Genomic DNA, 24,237 nt, shown 5'->3' on the forward strand with positions numbered 1-24,237 from the left:
CCAATAACATGTCCGAGACCTCCGCGGGGAGTTGAAACTGCAGTTCACACGTAAAATTAAAGGGTGCGCGTGAAAAAAAATCCAACGAAGGGGAGAGCGGTTCAATACATCATTTAGTTTTAATTTTACCACCGTCGGTTTTTTTGTCAGCGAAAAATGAAAAGGGAAAACATAAAGTCATCGCATGCCGGCCGCCTACAGTTTGGAGCGTTATCTAGATAAAAATATTCATATTTTTACCTATCATCTAGACAAAAATAAATACAGCGTTTCCATCTATCTTGTCCAGATCGCAGATGAATATACATTTCACTTGATTTTTTTCGTTTTTCTATGATATTTGAAATGTTCAGAAAAGGTCACCGTGACAGCGCGTAATTTTGGATTGTTGGTATAATATGTTTAAGACCAAACAAACTAAATCGTTTATTTTGTTTTGATTTAACCATCTGCATTTGATTATTATATTGTTTTCATTACAATAAATAATTGTGTCGTTAACGCACAAAAGAATAAAATTGAGTGGGAGGATAATTTAAAATGTTCAACTTATTAATATCCGTTAAACATTCATTTTTTATTCAAATTTAATAATTTAGTCTATATTGTATGTTTAATATAATAAATTATGGTAACTAGTTACAGCTGTAAGATTATAAATATGCATAAACACTGCAATTTAATCTACAAAATGTATAAAAACCCAAAAATTGTATATAATTACCATCGGTTTCGACCTTTAGTTTAAAAAATTAGGTTTTCTTATTTTTTTATATTTATAGATTTTTTTTTTATTCGACTATCTTCTATCCTATCAAGATAATTGTAAAGTTATCTGTGTTCAACTACAATGACTACTTACAATTAATTTATAACATTAGTATGAATGCACAATATAATATAATACTATTATTATGTAAGTATTATTATTATTATTATTATTATTATTATTGTGTTTTGGTGAAAAGAAACTCAATATCTCTGTCTCGGGTACCGTTATATAATATTATATACCACGAAACTAATTATAAACGTGTTTTGATTGGACATAAATCTATGTAGTTAGAAAATCCATTAGTGAATCCAAAGCACCATAAGTCTGATGATGCGGTGGGCGATATGCCGATATTACATTATTTCAGATTGTCTACGAAATTGTTTCTTTCAACTTTTCGTGCCCTACACTCCCTTTATATGATATATTATGTACTAATATAAAAAATTTCGATTTTGTTTTAAACGTTCGCTAAATATTCTAAGTATGAAATCAAAGTAAATATTAAAACCGATTGTAATTACACTCGTTCTAATAATATAATAGTTTTGATTGATTATAGAAGAAATTAAATGTAAAATAACATGATTAATGTATTTATATATTAGAAGTAACTATACCACGAAGACAGTATTTATACCCGATCATGTTAAATATATTATAACGTTATTTTTTTTATAATTTTAACGTTTCAAACTTCTGGTTTTAATAATATTGTGAATCAATTCTTATTACAATGATAAAATTAAGAAAAAAAAAATTACACTCAAAATCGATTTGAAATAAAATATAACTTCAAAATAAGAATATTATCTTTATTATAATAATATTTTAACTATTATCGTACTTCATTTTTCGATACGCTGGTACATATTATTATAATGCTTCGTAATAATTGCATTTAGGTTTAATCGGATTAAATTTTTTTAAGGGAAATATTACGTGTTTTGTTGGAATTATTTTTGTTCACTATTGATTTTTCGCGAACTACATAAATTCATTTTCTGATTCACGGAGTATATTCATCAACAACGATATGAATACATTTTGTTGTTAATTTTGTCCGAAATATCATACGGTAAAAAAAAAATGTGTTTTTAGTTTGTAGTGCTGAATAATTAAAATATGAATCATGAATTGCAGACATTATACATTGTGACAACGGAAACAAACAAAAATATAATGAAATCATATTAACGGAAACATAAAACGAATACGCTTTTAATTCAAAATATGGTAATGTTCAAACAAAAGTATTTTTTTCAGTGGTAGGCACCGCAGCTACTGTTTGCACATACATATAAAAATCTAATTATTGTTTACAAAACATTATCCGGAATTATAAGAAATATATAATACACTTCAAGCAAGTACACGTTTATTAAATATAAACAATTATCGCAATTTTATTATAGAATTTCCTATTGGTACTTATGTACTTATATTGTTCTGGATAACTGTGGGTACTTAATTATTTTTATCTTCTCATTTTACTAAACAATTTGTCGTAAGTATATTATGAGCAGTTATAGGTGACGTATTTGGGGGGAAATAATTATGATTTGTATTTTATATTTAAATTCTTTAATATTTTTTTTTGCCACATAATTATACAATTCAGTTAATAACACATTAAAAATAGGCGAGAATATTTAAGCGTAGGGCATAATCTTGAAACAAATTTAAAAATTACAAATTACCAAATATGGCAATGTTTAAAACAAAAGTAATTTTTTCAGTTTTAGGCACCTGCAGCTATTGTTTTCAAATATATATAAAAAATATAATTATTGTTTACAAAAAGTTATCCAGAATTATAAGAAATATGATAATATAATAAACGTCAAGCAGGTACACATTTATTTAATATAAACAACTACCTATCGCAGTTTTATCGAATTTGGTATGTAGGTATTGTAAATAATTATCATCGTAGATTGTCGTATTATTTTTGTTAGGTACCTGTATAACTCGGTGAAAAACCCTACACCCGGGTACCGCCGTCCGATGTGGCATAATAATATTATAACATATTCAAATCGAAAAGAAGAGGTCATAATGAACCGACTTAGAATTGGCCACACGAGAATATTATACTTGGATACCTATAATGGAAAAGACCGAACCTCCGACGTGCCGTTCTTGCAATTCTTTAATCACAGTTAAACACGTCATCATCATTCATTGCCAAATCTTCACGGAGGCCAGAGAAGAATGCGAAATACCAGGAAATCTATAACTAGGTACGAAGCTTTAGGCCCCTATGTTGACACACAAAAAATAATCACATTTAAAAAAAAAATTTAAATACACAACTTAGTTTAATTTAATTTATATCAATATTTTTAAACACCATTGTAAAACCCCTTAATGTACATTATAATTATATTACAATCAAATTGTAAGCTAATAACTGTGGCGTTGATGCTGTAGCAATAAAAAATAAAAAATTTATAACGCGCCTTTTGTTGTCGGCTAAATCACGCGTAATGGGAATCTTCGAAAAAATTACTCTTGTAAATTCGAATACCATCGCCGGCAGTAAAGTTTTATAGCACCGTCTGCAGAGTGTGGGCGTAGGTACCACGGGCGGGTGTGTACGTCTCGGAGAATATAATGTGTAATAATTCTATGCAAACGTTCCCTCGCGCGCGATATAAAAACCAACAAGCTTACCTGCTGCTGCAGCGTTCGTTAATCTTCGGAATTTTAAAGTTATACTTTGATTTAACAATCTGTTGTAATAATTTTCGTATTACATTATGTTTACGAATAAAACAAAGTAATATACCTACTGCACGCGCACTCTCGCTCTGCGGAGTTTGGTATTAATTTCGTGTTTTACTTTGGTTCGTTTCGAATACGAAACTTTTACACGGCAGAAATATACGCACAACCTACCTACTAATTAAAATGTTTTTTGAACGCAATTTATTATGTTCCAGACGTTCAGCGTGCATCACAAAGTGCAAATTATTCTACTGCGACGTGAATAATAAATAACAATATAATATTACGCCATATATTTTATTATCATAATAATAATATGTTTTATTAAAACTACATTTCTCCGTTTTGTTTGCAATATTCACGTAGGCACCCACCTACTTCGGGTGTCTTCCCGAAGTCGTTTTCGGGCCGCATTGACAATAATACTGCTACAACACTTAATACCGTGCAATTTACATACGTCTCAAAACTTTCTACAGATTTCCCTCAGGAATATGAATAATTTGTCGAGCAGTAATATTCATTATATACGAACTATTGCTTTATGGTGGATGGCCAACTAGAAATAATAAATATATATATTGTGTGTTAGTGTGTATTCCCGCCGTACTACGTGGGTATTATATACTTGTATATACATTAAAAAGAGCAATATTTAAGTTTCCGGAGTACAGTTTTGTGTACATTATCTAAAATGCCATTAATATGCGCGGACTCGGGAGTTTAATAATAATTCGCTTGTAGTAACGTATAATAATAATATGAATTATTGCATTTTACGTATAAATGTGTATTATAGTGGAATTGCGTATGCAACTCAAAATAATACATAGGCACATATTATAGGTTCTTAATACCCAGATAAACTGTGCTGCAGTACTTACATCGATAAATAATGATATCAAGGAGTATTAAAAATTATACTATAATAATATGCACTCGACAATTGTTTATTTTTTACATCCATGAATGGACACGGTCTGACGTTTTGCGTTTAACGCGAACCCTAATAATTTATGTACGACAACATAAAGTGAAGGAAAAAAAATTTGGGTTTGTTTGTATTCGAAATGTCAACATTTGCGTGCGCCCCATTCACACGCGAACCATACTACAATGCGAGGTACCTGTACAAGTATAATTTGTCATTTTTATATTTGTTTCAAGATTATGTCCCATATCCACGCTTAAATATTATAATATTATACTTGCCTTATTAATGTGTTATTAACCGAATTATGTAATTATTATGTAGCAAAAAATTAATATTAAAGAACTTAAATGGAAAATACAAATCATAATTATTTCCCCCCAAATATGTCACCCATAACTGTTTTCATACCTACGACAAATTGTTTAATGAAATGAGAAAATAACAATAATTAACTACCCGCAGTTACGATTGCAATTTGCAATCCAGAACGATAAATAAGTACCTACGTATATATATTGTTTGGTGATCCGTTTCCGATGGTTTTCGTTTTAAATCAGGCCGGCTCGTATTGTATTGTTGTGATAATATCATTATGCTATGCAAGGTAGCAGCCGAAGCTAGGCGCAAAATTCGTAGGTATATTCGAATATATTTTATATTTTCGACTACAAGTGTGGTTGTGTGGCGGGGGGAGGGGGTGAACTCTTGGCAACGATCGTCATACTATCAAAAGTCCCCGACGACAATGCTAATGGAATGGTGGTGAAACACAGTCAGAGGGGGGGGGGGGGTGGATTCGGCATTTTAATATAGATATATTTCTAATACGGAGGAGCAAAGGAGTCCAACACTCCGTCGGGCCACGACTGCCGCTGGGACGACGAGAGTGCGCGCACCACACCGGTGCAGTGGCGGCGGCGGCGGTACATTTCTCGCGGGTTCATTTATTATTTTCGTAGATAAATTCCGCTTCGATGGTAATTACTGTGAAGTGTAAAGTTTGAGAGGGTGGTTCTTTATCTTTAATGAAACTTTTGTACTTTTGCTGGCAGCCGAATCTTGTTTTGTGCCAAGAACGCTGCCGGTCCAGGCCAAACTTATCGGCAATAAATTCGCCGGCAAATCCGGCTGGCACGGCGCGGCGGCAGCGCCCGACCTCCGTGCGCTGCATCGCGAATAATATCGTCGGTTGGGGGGGGGGGGGTTATCGAGCGGTTACCGAGCGTGTACCGCGCGGTCGTCCGCTACATAACCGCTGCCGACCGTTATTGCGGTTATGCCCGACATGTGCGCGCACTGCACACGCCCGGAACGGGACGCTGTATATATTATGATACGGACGTGCGTGTGTGCGCGAGCGGACGGATACGCCAAAACGAATTTGTGCAAATTAAATCCCGTCACAGTGTTATGTACTACGGTGTGTAGTTGTACTCGCCGACGGGTTTTTATCGCACTCGCGACCCGGGGGGGGGGGGCGGAACGCCCACGTCGGCGGCGGAGGTTTCTATCGTTCCAATTGAAATCGAACCGTCGACCGCGGTATTTATTGTAGTACGACGACAACGTCCATTATGTAGACCACGCCTGTAGCCGATCGGAGCGAGAGGAAGGGTCAGAGGTGTGTATAGAAATAATGTAAAATAATAATATTATGTAGGTATACGTGGACGATTGAAACATACGACGGACTGCAAGAGTTCGTCTCAAAAATATGCGCGTGAGTGTGTGGTGTGTGTGTGTGTGTGTGCCTGGCTTGAGAGTTTTGGAAATCGTACACATTGTATCGTTTTAGACTTGGAGGCTTCGCTTGAGTGATATATATATATATATATATATTGTTTTTTCCTCCCCCACGTAAGATAAACTATATACGATAACCGCTCGTGTTATTACGATGTCTGCGCAAAAACTTCGGTGGCACCATACGCTGTAAATATCGCCGAGGACTAAACCGATGAAGGTTAGGTTAGGCTTAGGCCGATATTATAGGAAACTCAAAATCTGGCACGCTTTTGATTGAAAACGGTCAATGGACAATAGTGGTGGCGCTGTCCACCCAAAAATGAAACACAGTATAACTACCTCTTTTAATATTTTGCAAGAGAACCAGTTTACTAAACCGATCATTTTTGCTTATAATTTTTGATAACGAGGTATAGAAATATTTTATATTTATGTAATAATGCAGATACTGTATTTTGGGTTTTGAAAAAAACTTGTCGTACAAATAATCTGGTAGTTAGTGGTTACTAAATCATACACTAATGGTAATATTTCAAAGAGGTTAGAATAAAAAAAATCCGGATTTTAACAAGGAGTATGATTAATATGTAAAAACGACAATTTTTTATAAGAGGTGTAGTTACTGTGTTCTTGTACTGTAGAGTCAGCAACGTATTCGATCAAAACGAATAAGACATAATATGGAAACATGTAGATACAGAATAGTATTTATAGAGTTAGTATCATATTATCATACTACAGTTATTGCAGATAGACACGTGCTTAATAACGCCATTCCAATCCGAAACTATCAAAAAATTAAATACTCGAATGGTTACTACAATATTATTATGGTATCAAATAATAATTAGGAATTTCTAGGTGTATTAAAAGTTCAAAACACGTTGACTGTAAATTATTTTATTAATACTCCGCGTATTAAACCCAAACAAATTTACGTCCATTGACAGCAATGGGTAAATTAAATTATAATAACCCTACGGCGATTATTATACTCATGCCAGAGTATTGCAGGCAAGCTATATTATATTATTAGAATGAGCGATTAAAATTTGAATTAGTTGTGAATTATACAATATAGTAGGCAAAAAGAATCATTTTTACCGCAAATTACTTAGTCACTTAATGATAGATATTACATTTACAATTTATGATTCATTAGGATGTCTCCACTAATTGCATAAAGTAAATAAAGCGAATAATTACTACCTATCGATTATCTCACAAAACGTTACAAAACCATTTACGATTTATAATTATTAACCGTCGACTTTGGTGAAATAAATTGTATCTTTTAAAAATATATTATTATTAGTATTGGTAATTTAGTAATTTTGTCTCAGTAATTTTGTGCTATGTCCGTTATAACGTGCACTAATATTAATAGTTAATACCATAACACGTACACCTTAAAGCGATTGTTTTTATTATTCAATTACATTTTAGAAATTGACACTTTTCGTGTCTATTTAGTTTGTTTGTTCGTCGTTAAATGAAATTGGAATACTATAAACATATCAATCAAATAACTTCGAAATAAGCGTATCTCAAGGAGATGCATGTCTAGATATTTTGAACTTCACTATCGCAAGCCACTCTCTCCTTTACACGAGGGATTTGTAAGCAGTTCTCAGACATCGGTTTCTACGAATCCTTGATATCACCTCCAGTCGCCTAATTTGAATATTGTAAATTTAGTTATTCCAACAGTCACTTAATCATTTGCATGTTTAGAATAATATAACAATCTGTATCAGATTTGTTGATGAAGTTCATCGCTGATAATAATATCGTGTACGCGGCAGTAAATATATTAAAATGATTAAAACGTATATACCTACAGATATCATAATAACAAGCTTTGGCAAGTTAACGGTAATTTATAATTGAGTTAAGTTAAGTTGACAGAAAATATTTTTAAAAGTCTATAATTAATAGTTATCCTATTTTTTTTAACTTAGTTAAGTTGATATTCATATGAAAACGTTCAATTAACTTATTAATTAAAGTTACGTTATTTATTTATTTTTGAATTTATAAAATATAGCTATAGTAATATGGTTTAAAAGAATAAAAAATAAATGTTTATGCAACATAATTAGTGTTTGAAGTATGAGAAATATTTCAAATGAAATATTTAATTTTGAAATATTTCACTAAGTTGTGAAATATTGGATTTTTATTTTTTAAATATTATTTTGTTTTATATTTTTATCATATATAAATTACAATTATAATTTATATTATTTCATGTGAATCGTTAGCAAGAAAACTATGATCTTTATAATATATACCTAAGTACTGGTTTCCTTTTACTGTTTCTTTTTAATATTTATTATGTTTTTTGTTTTATATAATTATAATACATGTTAACATTAATAAGAAACAATGATCTTCATAACATAACATAATTATTACATTATATGATAACACGCATTATATGATAAACGTTATACCCAAGCGTTTTTTTTTAAATTTATATTCCATTTTTATATTTTTATTTTTATTATATTTTTTTTATATACAATTATACAAATACATGTCATAAGGATTCTCGATCAAGAAAACTCTGATCTGATTTTTAACATATAACTATATAAGTTACCGCACGTACATGGTATACATATACAATATACCTATCTATTCCTTATTTATTTTACATTTTTACATCAAATAATAGGTACAGCAAAAAAATACAATATTATATTATTATACATTAAAACTAAGAAAAAAATGTGTGTCAATGACTAATGAGGTATTTAATTTATTTAGAATAATTATTTAATATTTTACAAGACAAAACTACAAAAATAATGATAATTGAAATATTTCATGAAATGAAAATATTCATTTTTTTAAATTTCATGAAATTTTCAAACACTAAACATAATATATTGTATTATCAATAATAATTGTATTGTAATATTAATTCTTATTTAGTTATTTATAAATCATCGTAACAAGGCCGCCCACAGGGAGGGGCGGGGATAGCGACATATTTTCATTTTATATAGCAGTCTTAGAGGGCGATAAGGAGGACTGATAACTGATAAGATGACACAAAATTATAATTTTTTTTTACAATATGATATAAAAACAGAATTTATGGTATGTGTATTTTTTTTCTCTACAATTTTTAAATCGAACGTATACAATCAAATATTATATGACATTATTTTCCCAGTAAATAAAACGTCAAGTCTAGCGGACTGGCCGTGGGAGGTGTAATGACATGGTGCAAACTATATAGATACACAACCCCTTACTGCTGTGACTCGAGACACGAATCACAAACAAAGGCGCAATCCAAATGAGATCCACACAGCTAATATATAGGAGGGCCGTAGTTGATTGGATACAATACCTGGACATTAATATTTATTGTTCAATATATTATCTCCGAGCTATGATAGTTACCGTACAGAGCTTGCTAGTATCCTTACTATTGTTATCACATCGTTTACTTAATTTTCCCATTGTTTGTCTTATTTTATTTTATTAGCTTATCTACGTACTAATTTTACCTATGTAATATGTCATGTTGAATTTTAACCCATACAATCTGTTTTGTTTATAATATTTATATTTTATGACTATATTAACTTTTAAAAATTGTAAATTTTCAATAGTGTCTTGCTCTAACTTGTCATGCGAAATATATATATATATATATATTACATATTATATATTTTTACCCTAAAATAGGTATATCTATAGTTTACCTATATATAGGTATACATGCAAATTTTGCACTATATGCATTAACTTTTTACTGTAATTTAAATTAAATACGTATAAGGAGGGTTGTCCAATTTACACGAAAGACAAACTGATAATTAAGTTTATCATTTGTTACATTATATTTCGGAGAAAAAATTATAATTAATAGGTACCTAGGTAAGTAGGTATAGGTAGTGAAAACAAGGGGCTAGTTAAAAGAAGGATAACAGTATAATCACGAAATTACGATACAGCGAAAAACTTACAAATGGTATGGAAAGAAACAAATTAAATTGTAATTCGAAAAAAAGAAATAGCGAAAACTTTTACTTTCAAAGAAAATTACTTCTCCTTGTGGTGACTTGGAGCCTTGTTAAAAGTTGTTAATGAGGCGTTAAAATAAAAGTGAAGTTTCTCGGGGTGTGGGAGACATAATGAATATGAACAGTGATATATTAACTTGTGATAATTCAAATTTAATTGCTATGGGATTTAGGTTTACTCGGTAGTCGGTAATAATGCAGCTTTGCGAAATCTGGTGTACTCCTACGGATAAAACTAAATAATTCGAATAATCAAGAACTTTAAGTGAGGCAGTAAAATTATTAAACAGAAGCATTTAAACCGTCGCGTCGGCGGCCATTAAACGTTAAACCCGAATAAACGACAATAACAATAATAATAATTAATAATAATAATACCTAAATAAATACACTGAAGGTATTCGAGACTATTCAAAATTAATAAAATTAGTAGTACGTTTTAATAATATTTAACAATTGAATTGTATTTTTAAATATGAAATAATACATAATAGTAAATAATATTATATTATAATATAATTCGACTAAAACACAGAACAAATATCACATAGGTAATATACAGAGTGATTCACCAATCATGTTTACCACCATTATTTTTCCATTAATGAAATTATTCAAATTCCAATTTTTGGAATTTTTAAATATACCTACTCAAAGACTTTTATTTCAAATTCTTTTTTTTTTTTTTACTAATTTAGGAGTGTCCTGTGGTGATACAAACTTCTGTTTTTCAAACGAGAACCTCCTTTTTCATTGTAAATTATTTAGTGGATATATTTATTGAACATTTTGATATACCTAATTCAAAATTCAGACGAGTAGTTTCTCTGCAGTTATTAAAATGTTTATTCAAAGAATAAAAGTCCTTGAAATTGGTTTTACAGATCACTAATGTCGATAAATTATTATTAACCGTCCACAATTTTTATCACCATATCCTCCAAATCTTCCAAACCCATTACCGTGGATCTATTATCCTTAGTGCACAAAGTAAAATAATTCAAAAACTACTTTTCTGAATTTCGTTTATGGTACGTCAACATTTTTAAGAAAATTATATAAAAAAAAAATTACAATCGAAAAGGTGATTCTCATTTGAAAAACAGAAGTTGAGTCGCCACAGGACACTCCTTGAGTAAGCGGTAAAAAAAATTCAAGTATTTAAAAAATCGTCTTTGAGTACTTACCCCATATTTATAATGATTCCAAAAACCAGAATTTTAATAATTTTATTATTAAATGAAAAAGCGAGCGCGAGCAATCTTGATGAATAACTCTGTATGTAATATATAAATTGAGAATTTATATTATGCCTACAATATTAACACGTTGATTACCACGCGTACATTTTTCTGCACAGAATTGACTTGCCATTTTTCTTTAGTTATGTAGTTTGTAAAAATGTGTAGGGAAAACAATGAGCTTTAATAATGTCAGTGACTTGACGAATACAATAATATTCACACAATACGACTCATGTCGTTATGTAATCACTTCAAAATGTGATTGGAAATATTTCCAAAAACGTTAATACTTTTCAAGACGATAATGATAGTGCAAATATAATCACCCTTATACGTAATTTAAAATGTAAATATCTTACCTTCGGAAGACTGAAGTGGGCTCACTGCAAATATGGCCACCAGGAACGTCATGGCTGTTGCTTTTGTCGAGTACATCCTCCTAAAGTGCAGTAAACGCGCCCCCTGCTTACAATTTTTTTTTTAAATCTTATTCCTTCTCTTTGTTTTCCGCACTCTTCTCCCACACTATACTCTTCGCCTTTTAGTTGTTTTTTTTTTTTTTTTTATCCGACCGCCCTAGGACATTAAGTCTACTCCCAGTGCCGTTAATGTCAACATAGCGACGCGAATCGATCGGACGGCGCGCAGAGAAAATGCATAAAACAAACAATAAAGTGGAGACAATTTAGAGAAGGGGCGCGTTTATTTTTTTTTTTCCCCGTTCTCTGGTTCTGTGTTGACAGTCCTGAAACAATACAACAACATACAAATTAGGTTACATCCGGCAAATACCGTTTTGTGCGAGAAACGCACGCACTCACACATAAGCCACCCGGAAATTTGTCACCTTATACGACGGGGCCAATCCATTTCGAGCGGTCTGCTGGGCGGGTCGGGGAGGGGGGGGAGTGAGTGCGAAGGTGACCACTGCGACCGTGGTAGAGTGCCGAACCGCCAGCGGAAAATTCAAGTGTGCCGGAGATTTGTTTTAACAGAAACAAAATACTACCGTAGAAATATAAAGTCTTAAAAACGTTTTGAGGATTTTCAGACTCCATTTGTGGCAGCGGAGTTAAGTAGTGGCGACGGTTGAAGTGTGTTTCGAGGAGGTGTGCGCGCGCACGCACTGCAGCCTCAGCGGACGTTTTATTTTTCTCCATCTCCGTTTGGATAGACACCACTTGGAATCCAATAGATTTCGCGTATATTTTGAATTCGTCGGATGTCTTTTAGAGTAACCGAGTTAGGTCGAATTTATATGGAGAGCCAGCGAGCGTTTTATTTGTTACACCGGCGCAGTAATATTTTGTTGGAATAACATTAAGTACCTATACATACGTACGCCGCCCTCCGTACCTGTTCAATCGAATTACACCTAAACTCGGCGGAGAATGTTTATATTCAAATTTATTTTCGCAAAACAAATAACCCATACGTATAGGAGGTAAGTACATCGACATAATGTGACATCATGATCGTACAGACAACACGACAGAGTAGTATTTTTATACATTCGACGGAGTGATCCTTAATTCGTTAAAACGTAGTTACGCCTAAAAGGATGACGGCGGTGGTGATGTTTGTGTGTATTGTCAGTACAGTCGACGGCTGCTAGCTGTTGTCTTAAACGAAACTAAATACCGAACAGGCATTTATGAAAAAATCATACGATTCGAGCACAAGTCTCACATCGGTCGGCACTACGCTTTTAGTGAGTGGCGTAGCTATAATTTCACAGTCTAAGTGCAAAATAATAAAATCGCATTCCGAGATTTCGTTAAAAACGGCAAATCATAGTCAACTATAGTACAAGAGTGCTTGCAATTTTTTTCACGTTTTTTCTGTCTTTATTTACCCTTCACTCGAATTTTTTCTACTCAAAACGATTAAATCGATAAATGCCAGAAAATTTGAAAAAAAAAGTACTAATAACGAGCATACTAATTTTATTATATACCTACCCAGTTAAAATATAATATTATAATTTTTTATAAAAAATTTTTTTCCGTGATCTATATAGTGTACCTATGTTAGTGCATATGAGAGGTGTTATATTTTTAATATTTTAACATAATTTAAACTAATATGCTTACACAAATTGGAATACAGACTGCTTTAATAGGTACCTGTTATGTACATAGTGAAGCAGCAGCAGTCGTCGTGGTACACATAAATACATTTTATGTTAATAATGAATAATAATTATCAGGTTAATAAATACATATTAGTTCATATGTTTTGGACTCCTAATCATCGTTTGAAAATTGAACAATACCGATATTGTTTTTCGATACATATTATTAATATATTACCTGCCTGTGTAAATATGTGTATTTATATATTTAAAAAAGCATTTTAGATTCTGAGCGGAGCGAGGGAGCTATTGTTTTTACAATAGTGTTTATTATTTTTTTCTTTTATTTTTATTTTTATATCCTTTATACAAAATTTCTTCCAGAAGGAGTGTTTCGATTTCAACATATAGTACCTTATCTTTTAGCAAATTGGATCAAGATGGTACTTTAGAGAGGTCATTTTTCGATTTTCTTAATAGTTATTTAATGCCACGGGAAAAACCACCGGAAAATTACAAAAAAACGCTAAAAATGGGATTTTAATTTGTAACGCTTTGTGTATCACCATAGAAACGAATAAAAATTTATCATATTTTAATATTAATTCAACTTACATGATAAAATAAATAATAAAAAAATACAAAATATAATATTTATTATAGATACCTATTATAGGTCAATTTTTTTTTTAATACCATAGATATAAGTATAATATATCTTATACCTAGATTCAGTCTCCGCTCAGAATCGTTTTTCTTTTACGATTATATTATATCATTGAATTCAAATCTAATACAACCATTATACAATGACCCACTTGTAATCTACTGTACAGCAGAGCGACATCCACTTACCTGCTTTTTATACATTTATCTATTGTCACGGGATCAAAAAAACAAAATATATATATTTAATTTCAGCATTTTCAAGCAAGACGTGTGCTATTTTTCAATTCAAATATTATTTTTCTCATGACTGCATGTTTCACATTTTTTGTTCATCAAATTGTTCACAACTTATGTAACTACCTACATAGTGTACTGTAAGAAAGAAATAGTGTGTGTGTGCGGATACATTAAATTTAAGTAAGGGCGTTTCAAAAGTTATTTTGTTTTTCTCGAAGATATAAAGTTTAAATTAACAAAAAAGCGTTCTTAATTTATTTTGCTTAGATATTATACCCATAGCATTCCAATTTTGGACTTGCCTCTTGGATTTCATTCAATGACTACAATACACAAGTGAAATGTCTAAGTAGCCAATGATCATCATCGTCATTAGCTGTTTAGTAGTACTTTATTTTGTTATTTATTTAGCGTATTTTTGGGTTAGTGAATGAGCTATACGTTTTAATTATGACCCTATTCATTATTCACGTGATATCGTTGGAGACTGGCGGGGTTGGGAGGGGGGTGGCGGTGGTGAGGGAAACGAAATGAATGAAAGAACTTCTGGATCATTATGCGTCGGTTTTTAAACAAGAACCACACAAAAATTAAAATCCTTCTCGGGTGACGAAAATACAAAAACGAAAGAGAGGTGAAAAAATAATAATAATAAAAAATAAATATATATATATATATATATATATTTATTTAGACTTGGGACTTTTATTGCCACGGAAAAGACGAAACGCCACCCATTGTATTCATTCGATCGCGTCCATTGTTCGAAGAACCGGTGTGATTATTGTTATTTCATTTCCGTTGTTATATTAATTTCTTTCAAAAAATAAATAAATACTCTTGAAAATAATTCAACGTGTGGTAAAAAATTTTGATTTTCTTCCGCGTCGATAATTAAATACCATAGTATACCAAAGGCATCATAAAAATCACGTTGGTAACCACGGTCTTCGCAGATGTCGTGTCAATGAATGTCTTGGAACGAACTACAATGCGTCTTTTCAATATACTTGTATATTATATTATACAATACAAATATCTCATTGCACTCGGATACTCGATACACAAAAGTTTAATAATAACTTAGTGTCTGCAAATTAAAAGTATAAGGAAAAACTAATTGGGTAGTACTTATATCGACTAGAATTTTGAAGTCGAGTCAATTGTGTGGTGAATAATAGTAAATTGCTGTGGTAATCATTGAAAACCACTTTTAAAACCACTCCTTGAATTTCTTAATAATGTTTAACATCGTTGAAAAAAAAATGTAATTGGTTACCTAACTAGCTAACTAGTTATAAGCTACAACTTTATCACAGCGATTATACTAGAAAAACACATGCCACACTTCTGCATTTAATGATAACTCAAACGTTCCTACAATAAATTATTGTACAACACCTTTACCATAATGTTATTGTATCAAATAATAATATGACAATGGTAAGGAATTCGATGAGAGTGCTCTAAATATCAGTGATGCGTCGTAGGGAATAATCAATAATTTCTCATCAAAACTGTATAGCTCTATAATTATTATAGTTGTGATTCTTATTTGAGGTAGATTTTGATTTATTTACATTTTTGAGAATTACATGGCTCGGATAGGAAGTGCACTATTTGATTTTATAGCATATAATATGTGCTAATATTGATGAATATAAAATAGTAGATCACACACTTTGGTATTTCATAAGATTTTACCATTATCTAAAATAATTATTAGTTTTCTTTTCTCCAGCAATCTCACAGCATAATATCATGATATTTAATAGACGTCTAAATAATATTGTATTATATTATATTTTAACGTAATAATGGCTCGACATCTTTTATTCCTGCGACTATTCGACGCATATTATATTATTATAATTACAGACTCACAAATCATGTTTTGTTCCGTCCCGACTAAAGACTCGACTACAGCACTACTCGTTAATGTATTTCGCAGGCCGACGTGAACTAATGTGTGCGAGTTTTTTATTTTAACAGTTTTAAACGTATATAGTGCGCATAAAGGTTCGTGTTCGTGTGTCTACTCTTTCTATAAAATTATCAGTGATTATACGCTGCACCTTTAATTATTTGTGAAATGAGCATCGCGCATGGTACATTAATTGTGCACTAATTGCGTAGGTACCTAGCCGTTATTTATCACCCACGTTTGTAAAGGTCTGGCGACTGCAAAGTCAGTGCAAACTCGAATTTACCTGAAGGTCGTACGATTATTATAATAATTGTGGCTCATAACGAGCGGGTCATCCGTACGAGTAATATTCAATATAGTTATGATTTTTTTTTTTTTCAAATCATTAATCGGCGAATTAATGCGATATTCTATGAATACTGTAAAAACATAACGACATTTTTAAATATTGTAATTATTCTGATATATTAATCTACACGAGCTTACCAATAAATAAAATTAGGCTTGCACGTCGTTGACAGCGGCAACAATATTCTTTCCAAATAATCCGCGAAAATCGATCGAAGACGTTCGATTAAAAATAACCAAATTATTTTTTTTTCCATAATTAAAATAAAGATTTCGGATATTTTTAAACGTGACGCGTACGACGGCTAATTCAATTTTAAAAATATTATTATACATGCCCGTCGAATTACTAAGTTTCATTTTAAATAATTCGTAAAACGCAAAATTAAATTAAACTCCTAAGGGCTAAGGCATTAATTAATTATGGGTGTTGTAGGCGCATATACCTTCATTGTGTAAGTGTTTGGAGGGTGATTAATAAAAAATATGTAACAATTATAAAACAAATGTAATTAACTAGGTACTTATAAAATCAATATTCGTTGATTTTCAAACACAAAATTATATTATAACATTGTTTTCCTATTAGAATTTCCACATATTAGGTACGTAATAAAATAATATTTTTAATTCTATATTATACATGGATGATTTTTGAGCATGCTCAGCCTGTTTTTATTCTTAAATCATTCATATACCTAATATTCAAATTCTAATTTTTTGAATTTCTAAATATTCTCGAACACCATATATTTTCGAATATTCGAGATTTTTTGTAACATTTAAGGATGATCTCGCGACAATGCAAACTTCAGTTTTACAAATAGGAACCCTCCTTTTTCACTTTTAATTTTTCAGTAGGTATTTTTTTCGAATTTGATGTATCGAAATCAAAATTCGAACGAATAGTTTTTGAGTTTTATAGCTTTGTGTACTGGGGATAATTATATGTCTAATTATTCTATAAATTTTATGATTTGAAAATGTTGGTAATTATTATTGCTTTATCAATATTATTAATTTTTAAATATGATCTGAGTACAATGAATACCACAACTAATATTACAGATACCTAGTAAAAATGTTTGTAAAACTATATTTAAGGAATATTATCTTTATAGTATTAGTTATTTTATTAGTAGTAGTTGTTTTAATAACTTAAAAACTACTTATTAGGATTTTTATTTAGATACATCAACGTTTTCAAGAAAATTACCCGCTAAATAATTTACAGTAAAATAGGGGTTCTATTTTAAATATAGAAGTTTGTATCGCCACAGGACACTCCTTAAATGGTATAAAATATATCAAGAAGTTGAAAATATGGTCTTTAGATATTGTGCTTAAAAATTCTAAAATTTGGAATTAAAGTATTCTTAAAGGGAAAACCGGGGATGAGCATGCTTAAAAAATTCAACCTGTATATAGCTGATTCCAAACTAGATAAAAACAAAACTTTATAATATCAGTATTTTTGTGACCGATATAGTACTAAGTCAAATCCGTCAAGAAAATAAAAAATATACTCTGCGTCGTTATCCTTGATACAATAATAGTAATAGTAATAATAATAATAATAATAATAATAATAATAATAATAATAATATTAAATCGGTATGATTTGTGACATCAATTATTCTTGAATGATAAATCGTAGGGGAATATCGAGGGAAATAAAAAGTAATTTTACAAGCCGTTATATCTTTGCATAGAAATAAGGAGCATAATGCCACGTGAAATTTAATTTAAGTTAGTTACCAGCTTTTACCCACATAATTGTTATTTGTGCTACGCGTTAAAGTTAGACGAGTGGGGAAACAAAGAAACGAAAAAAAAACAATAAGACGGATTCATTTTGATCTTATTTGTATTAAATTCTCGACGAGAAAAGTTGTATTTTACATTTTACTTTGACAAAATAATTCGCGTACCTATAAAGAAAATCCATATTGGCGTGCATCCAAACAACCTTGGAGGTGAGAGAATACACCAAAGCATTTCGTGTCTCATAAGTGATTCGAATTTGGGTCGGTTAGGCTATTTATTTATTTTTTTTTTTTTTAATTGGACACATAAAATATATCGTCGGTAGGTAAAAGAAAAATTCTCCACCGTCGGCGCCGATCGTATACAAATGAGCGATAAAATACGTTCATCAGAGAGAAAAACTCATCGCAGCAGGTATCACTAGTATCGGATGCAAAACACCCGAAACGATTTTCCCGTGAAAAACGTTTATATTTTCATTTTTTTTTCGTTTGTGTTGAAATATTATTTCATGCCGAAATTTACGCATAACCTCCCAAACAACCCCCTCCCACAGAACGTAAAAAAAATGTACCCTTTTATTTCGGTCCCGTGTTATTATATTTAAAACGTTTCTCATCGTTTCGTATTATAACCATTCGGATGATATTATTATCTCGTGTCTTGTATATTTTTGATAACACTTTTAATTATTATTTTTTCCTATAGCTATTTTTTAAATGTACCGACTTCGCGACAGTGCACAACTCAAATGGTTACCTAAGATACATTTTAGAATTTATCATAGTTAAAAGAGAACCGTCACCCATACTTTTGAGCTGATTCGTCGGTTCGTATTCGGTTTTTCGTTTATAATTTTTACTTCATTCTTTCAGTAACCGACATAAAAATATTATGTCGCTATCGATGATGTCTCGCGTGTGATGATAATAATATAATTTTTGGTATTTTTTTTTTAATTTTAGATAAATTATAATATTTGTTTTAGACTGTCTAAAAATTTGATGTGTATAATAAAATAACACTCATCACGTCTAGTAAAAGCTGTTTAACATCTAAATTGACAATGGTATCAACCGACCAAAGCTTAAAATACCTAAATAACAACGCTATTCGCCTAATTATTAGTACAGAGTTTCACATCCTTAGTTATTGTTTGATACCTTAAATAAATTGTGTTACCTATTAGAACTTTAATAAAACCTAAATTAATAGATAGTATTTATTACCTAAGTATATTTTTGTCGGACGAATAAGATAAAGTAAAAAATAATCAAAAAACAATTATTTAAATATCTGTCTAAACATAATATTGAGCTTAGATAATAATATTATAACATACGTAGGTATATCGAATAATAAAAGTATATTATATTATTATTAGATGAAGAGGTAACTTACAAAAAAAAAATATCAAAACTATACTCAAATTGCGTGATGGGCTAAAAATAAACAAATAACTGTTTATAATATTTAACATTTAAAAATATTTAAATAGCGATCAATATTAAAACATTCAGTCGTAGTAGAAATAACCATAATAATAATATTAGGTTTTAACAATTCCATGATTTTTGAGCATATAAAATTTACTCTGAAAAAATTAAAAACACATTCATTGTATATACCATCTGTAAATATATTAATTGATTAATTAATCCAAATATTTTTAAATATAGATATAGATTTGAACGCTATAGAAATATTTATAATTGTTCATAAATGTGACAGACATTTCAATGTCAGTCATTATAATGACTAGCTAAATACTTTCTCAATAATATTATTAAATTATATTATGTTTGTTAAACCATTTTACTATTACGAAAAATACAAAATATATTTTGTTAATGTCTATTTGTAAATCATCCTTCATCGGCGGACGGTACATAAAATATTTATTACATTTTAAGTTATTTAAGTCGTTGACTGTACCGTAGTAAATTAGTGACAGTTTGTTTGTATATTGAAATTCTTTGCATACTTTTCATCGTAAAGAACGCTGTGACAATCTACCCAAGATATTATATACTTAAAACTTAATTAACTGAGTGTTGAGTATTTAAAAATGTATTGAATTTATTTGTATATATATTTTTTAGTGTAAAAATGTATACAGTTATTCCTATAAATATTATTCATTATTATTTTCGAATGTTGTAATTCAAACTCTTACACATAAAACCACGGCAGTCTACTCGAAATTTTTCCACTACATAGAAAATGTATGTATCATAGACATGTAACTACAACAATGAAAACCTCGTGAAAAATCTGTCAGAAACATTTTATCGTGTATCCAGCACAAAAATATAATATACATGTTAAAGTAAAATATAAATCAATTATTTTCATTAAATTTTGATCGTAATGATTTGTATTCCTTAAATAATAATAAAATTACTTAGAAAAAACAACAATTTGTTTTATGCGTTGAACAGTACGATCAGCTACCAGTTCTCTCCAAATAAACGAATTTTGATTTCAATTTTAAGTTACCTATTAGTTTTTACAAAAATGTATACACTCATAGCTGTTCAAATTAAACTATTTAGATTATTAATATTTTCTGACGTTTAAAACATTGTAAGCATATTTTATTTAAACTATACCCACGTCCCACTTAATAGAATTTTATATCGTAATTAGCTATTATTTTCAAACAAGATCAGTCCTTTGTCATTAAAATTGGTAATTTGTAAATGTATTAGAGATGATGGTTCGTCGTAGGCAATAAATTACACGAGGTGTTTATATTCTAGAAAAAAAATTAATTGTTGTATATATTTCATTTTTTTGTTGGAGGAAGGTTAATATTTTAATATTAGCGACAAAACAAAAACGGTTTATCGAACATTTCAACTAAAAAACGAATCTCTTATTAACTCGCATTGCTATATATATAACCAATAAAACAATATTACTTCCAATTGGTTATATTAAATAATATAATAATTGACTCATTTTTATCATCACTAATGGTATCTCAATTAAACCAGTATTTTTTTTTTTATTATTAAAATTCATCAATCAAATTAATTAATACCAGATAAATATTTATCGTTCCAAGTTGATTATTATGGAACAATGTCGGAGTTCGTTAGGTATAACAATCAATGATTAGTATAAAATATCACGTTCAGTTTTTAATCAAGGGAGTGCTAACTTTTTTTTTTAATTTCAAATGATGAGTGTACTGTGATAATAACTGATGGTTTCACGACAATTATTATTTAGCCACTATGATATTTTATTTTTTCGGATAGGATTTCGAGTGGTTTAATGAAAAAATATATGATTTAATTGAATTGTACTCGGATTGCACCTACTTTATCCTAACTGTATATCTTGTTAAGATTGGAAGGAAAAAACAACGAAAAAACTGAAAAGAACTAGATAAACAGAATATGGGCTTTAGTCCGTTTGAGATGAAAATAGTTAGAAAGGTTCATAACTGATATAAAATTTCAAGACATCAGCCGCTCGATGTGATCCAATCGACTAGGTAGTAAAATACAATGTTTACATATTTATTTATTTTTTAATTTCGCCGATTATAATACTTGAAATGTGTAGTAGATTGATAATAATTATTATAGACTTATAAGAGTGTAAAAATAAAATTCTTCAAAAATACCTAACACATAAAATATATAATTGATGTAATGCAATCATAAATTAAAACCGTAAAGTTGTTATCGCGCGTATTCAATAATTCAATTTAGTTTACACGTCTGTATGGGATTCAGTTCTGCTGTGTTTGTTTTATTTATGGTGTCAAAATTGAATGAAACAATACTCGTCGAAGCAAAATGGGGATTTATTACTTTTTTTTTTTTTAAATTGTTCAGTCAGCCCTCACCCTAATTCTATAGATCGTTTCATTCACTCTTTTAACCCAATTACGGACTGCGAACGTTTCATATGTTATTTTTATACTTCTCTGGCAATTTTTAAGGTCGCTCCGTATTTATCGCAGTTAGGTGAAAAAGACAAAAAAATAAAACCTACAACATTTTGCACTTAAAAACAAACAGACGCGTCCGACACGTCAGCAATTTAAAATTCGATTTACGAAAAAAATAATAATCAAATACAAATTAGCCGGTGCCTCCCAAATGAATTCGTTTTAATAAATTTTGTCACACACTAACGAAAATTCATAATTTCGCGGAATAGATGTCACCGCATAAGCAACATGAAAAAAATTCGTCCGGATTCGTTTTATGGTCACAATTTTATTATTTACGAAATTCAGTTTTTTATTAGTTAAAATAATTAACTAATATGATACAAAACGATATTCTCACGATACAATGAGCTTTTAAAATCAAAATTTCCAATGGACTAGGAATACATTATATTTTTTTTGTTTGCTTAATAATTGTCCGTTATTGAACAAACTTTGTTTGAAAATAATGATGATTTACATCAACATTGTTGAAATATTCCGAAAACGATAAAATACATTGTTTTTATATTTATTTATTCAATAACTTCTATCAACCATGTTGTATAATACCCATTATATTTATTATTTAACATTCACTTTAATTTAATAAAATATGTTTTGTTATTATTATTATTTGTCTTTTTACAATAATATTACTAAATGAAGTACATTATTTCAGACAACAGTAAATGGAAATGATATATTATAAAATGCAATCTGATAATTAAATATTTAAAAAAAAATTAAATACCTAATTTAAATAATTTAAAATTGTTTTGTCTTCGAGATAAAAATAAAATTAATGAAACCCAGTACAAACCTCTACTAAACCCTAGCTAAAATGTTCGAAAAATTAGTGAAACATATTTTTCTCTTAACCGAATTGGAAGATATTTGTCAAACCATCTCGGTTCAACCGTTTAACGCAATTCTATGTCAAAATATATTAACAATTATCACGAGTTATTATGTCAACAATCCGTGTGAGTATTGTAATCAAATAAAATCTTGGGATGAAAAACCTATAGAAAATTATTTTCAAAGAACATTTTCCCATTAGTGAGCACTTTTAAAAATTACACGAAATTCTATTAATGTGAACCGTATAACTATTGCCAGAGATTTATCATAGCGAAATACTTAGTCAGAGCCATACCAATTAAGATCGTTACTTGCAAGCACTCCAACTCTAATCACTGTGTATTGTTTGTTGAATATAAAAAAAACCAATATCTTCTAATCGAACATAATATGAATTTTGATGTCTACATAATATTATCACAGATTATATAAAACATATCATTTTCATATAATCTGTGATATTATTACGATGATGATAACAAATTCATTTTTTTAAGATAAAAAAAACATATGTTTATAATATGTGCTTACAGTTTGTAATTTTGCCTGGAAACTTCAATGACTGGGAAAATTTTATTTCTGATATCATAAATAACACTTAAGTGAAATTATTCTCACGTTTTACTTGAAATTAATAATTCATAAACAATATTATAATTGCGTAAAATTACGCAATTATAATATAATTGTTGTAATAGTTAATATAAATAGTATAAATAGTTGTAATAGTTTCGCTAATTATATCCCAAAAAACGATGTGCCACTACACGCGTGTACATTTAGACACGATATTATTATATTATTAAAACAACGTCAAAACGAATACGAAATAAAAATGGTAATAATAGGTCTTACTTCGCCAGTTGTCAGGTTAAGTCGCTGAGTTGAATATTATTATATATTTAATACACCGAATAAATGTTTTTTTTT

General features: G+C 29.9%; 1 protein-coding gene across 1 annotated transcript in view; it reads right to left on the bottom strand.

Annotated features, from left to right (window-relative positions):
• LOC100166258 (zwei Ig domain protein zig-8-like) overlaps positions 1–24,237 on the bottom strand; it is a 592,102-nt gene that overhangs the window by 514,020 nt on the left and 53,845 nt on the right. The window contains exon 2 of the mRNA XM_029487817.1: positions 11,832–12,217. Within this exon, the coding sequence (XP_029343677.1) occupies positions 11,832–11,907 (76 nt within the window). The 5' untranslated portion in view covers positions 11,908–12,217. The remainder of the gene's footprint in view (positions 1–11,831; positions 12,218–24,237) is intronic.

Source organism: Acyrthosiphon pisum, chromosome A1 (genome assembly GCF_005508785.2).
Source record: "Acyrthosiphon pisum isolate AL4f chromosome A1, pea_aphid_22Mar2018_4r6ur, whole genome shotgun sequence".
NCBI lineage: Eukaryota > Metazoa > Arthropoda > Insecta > Hemiptera > Aphididae > Acyrthosiphon > Acyrthosiphon pisum.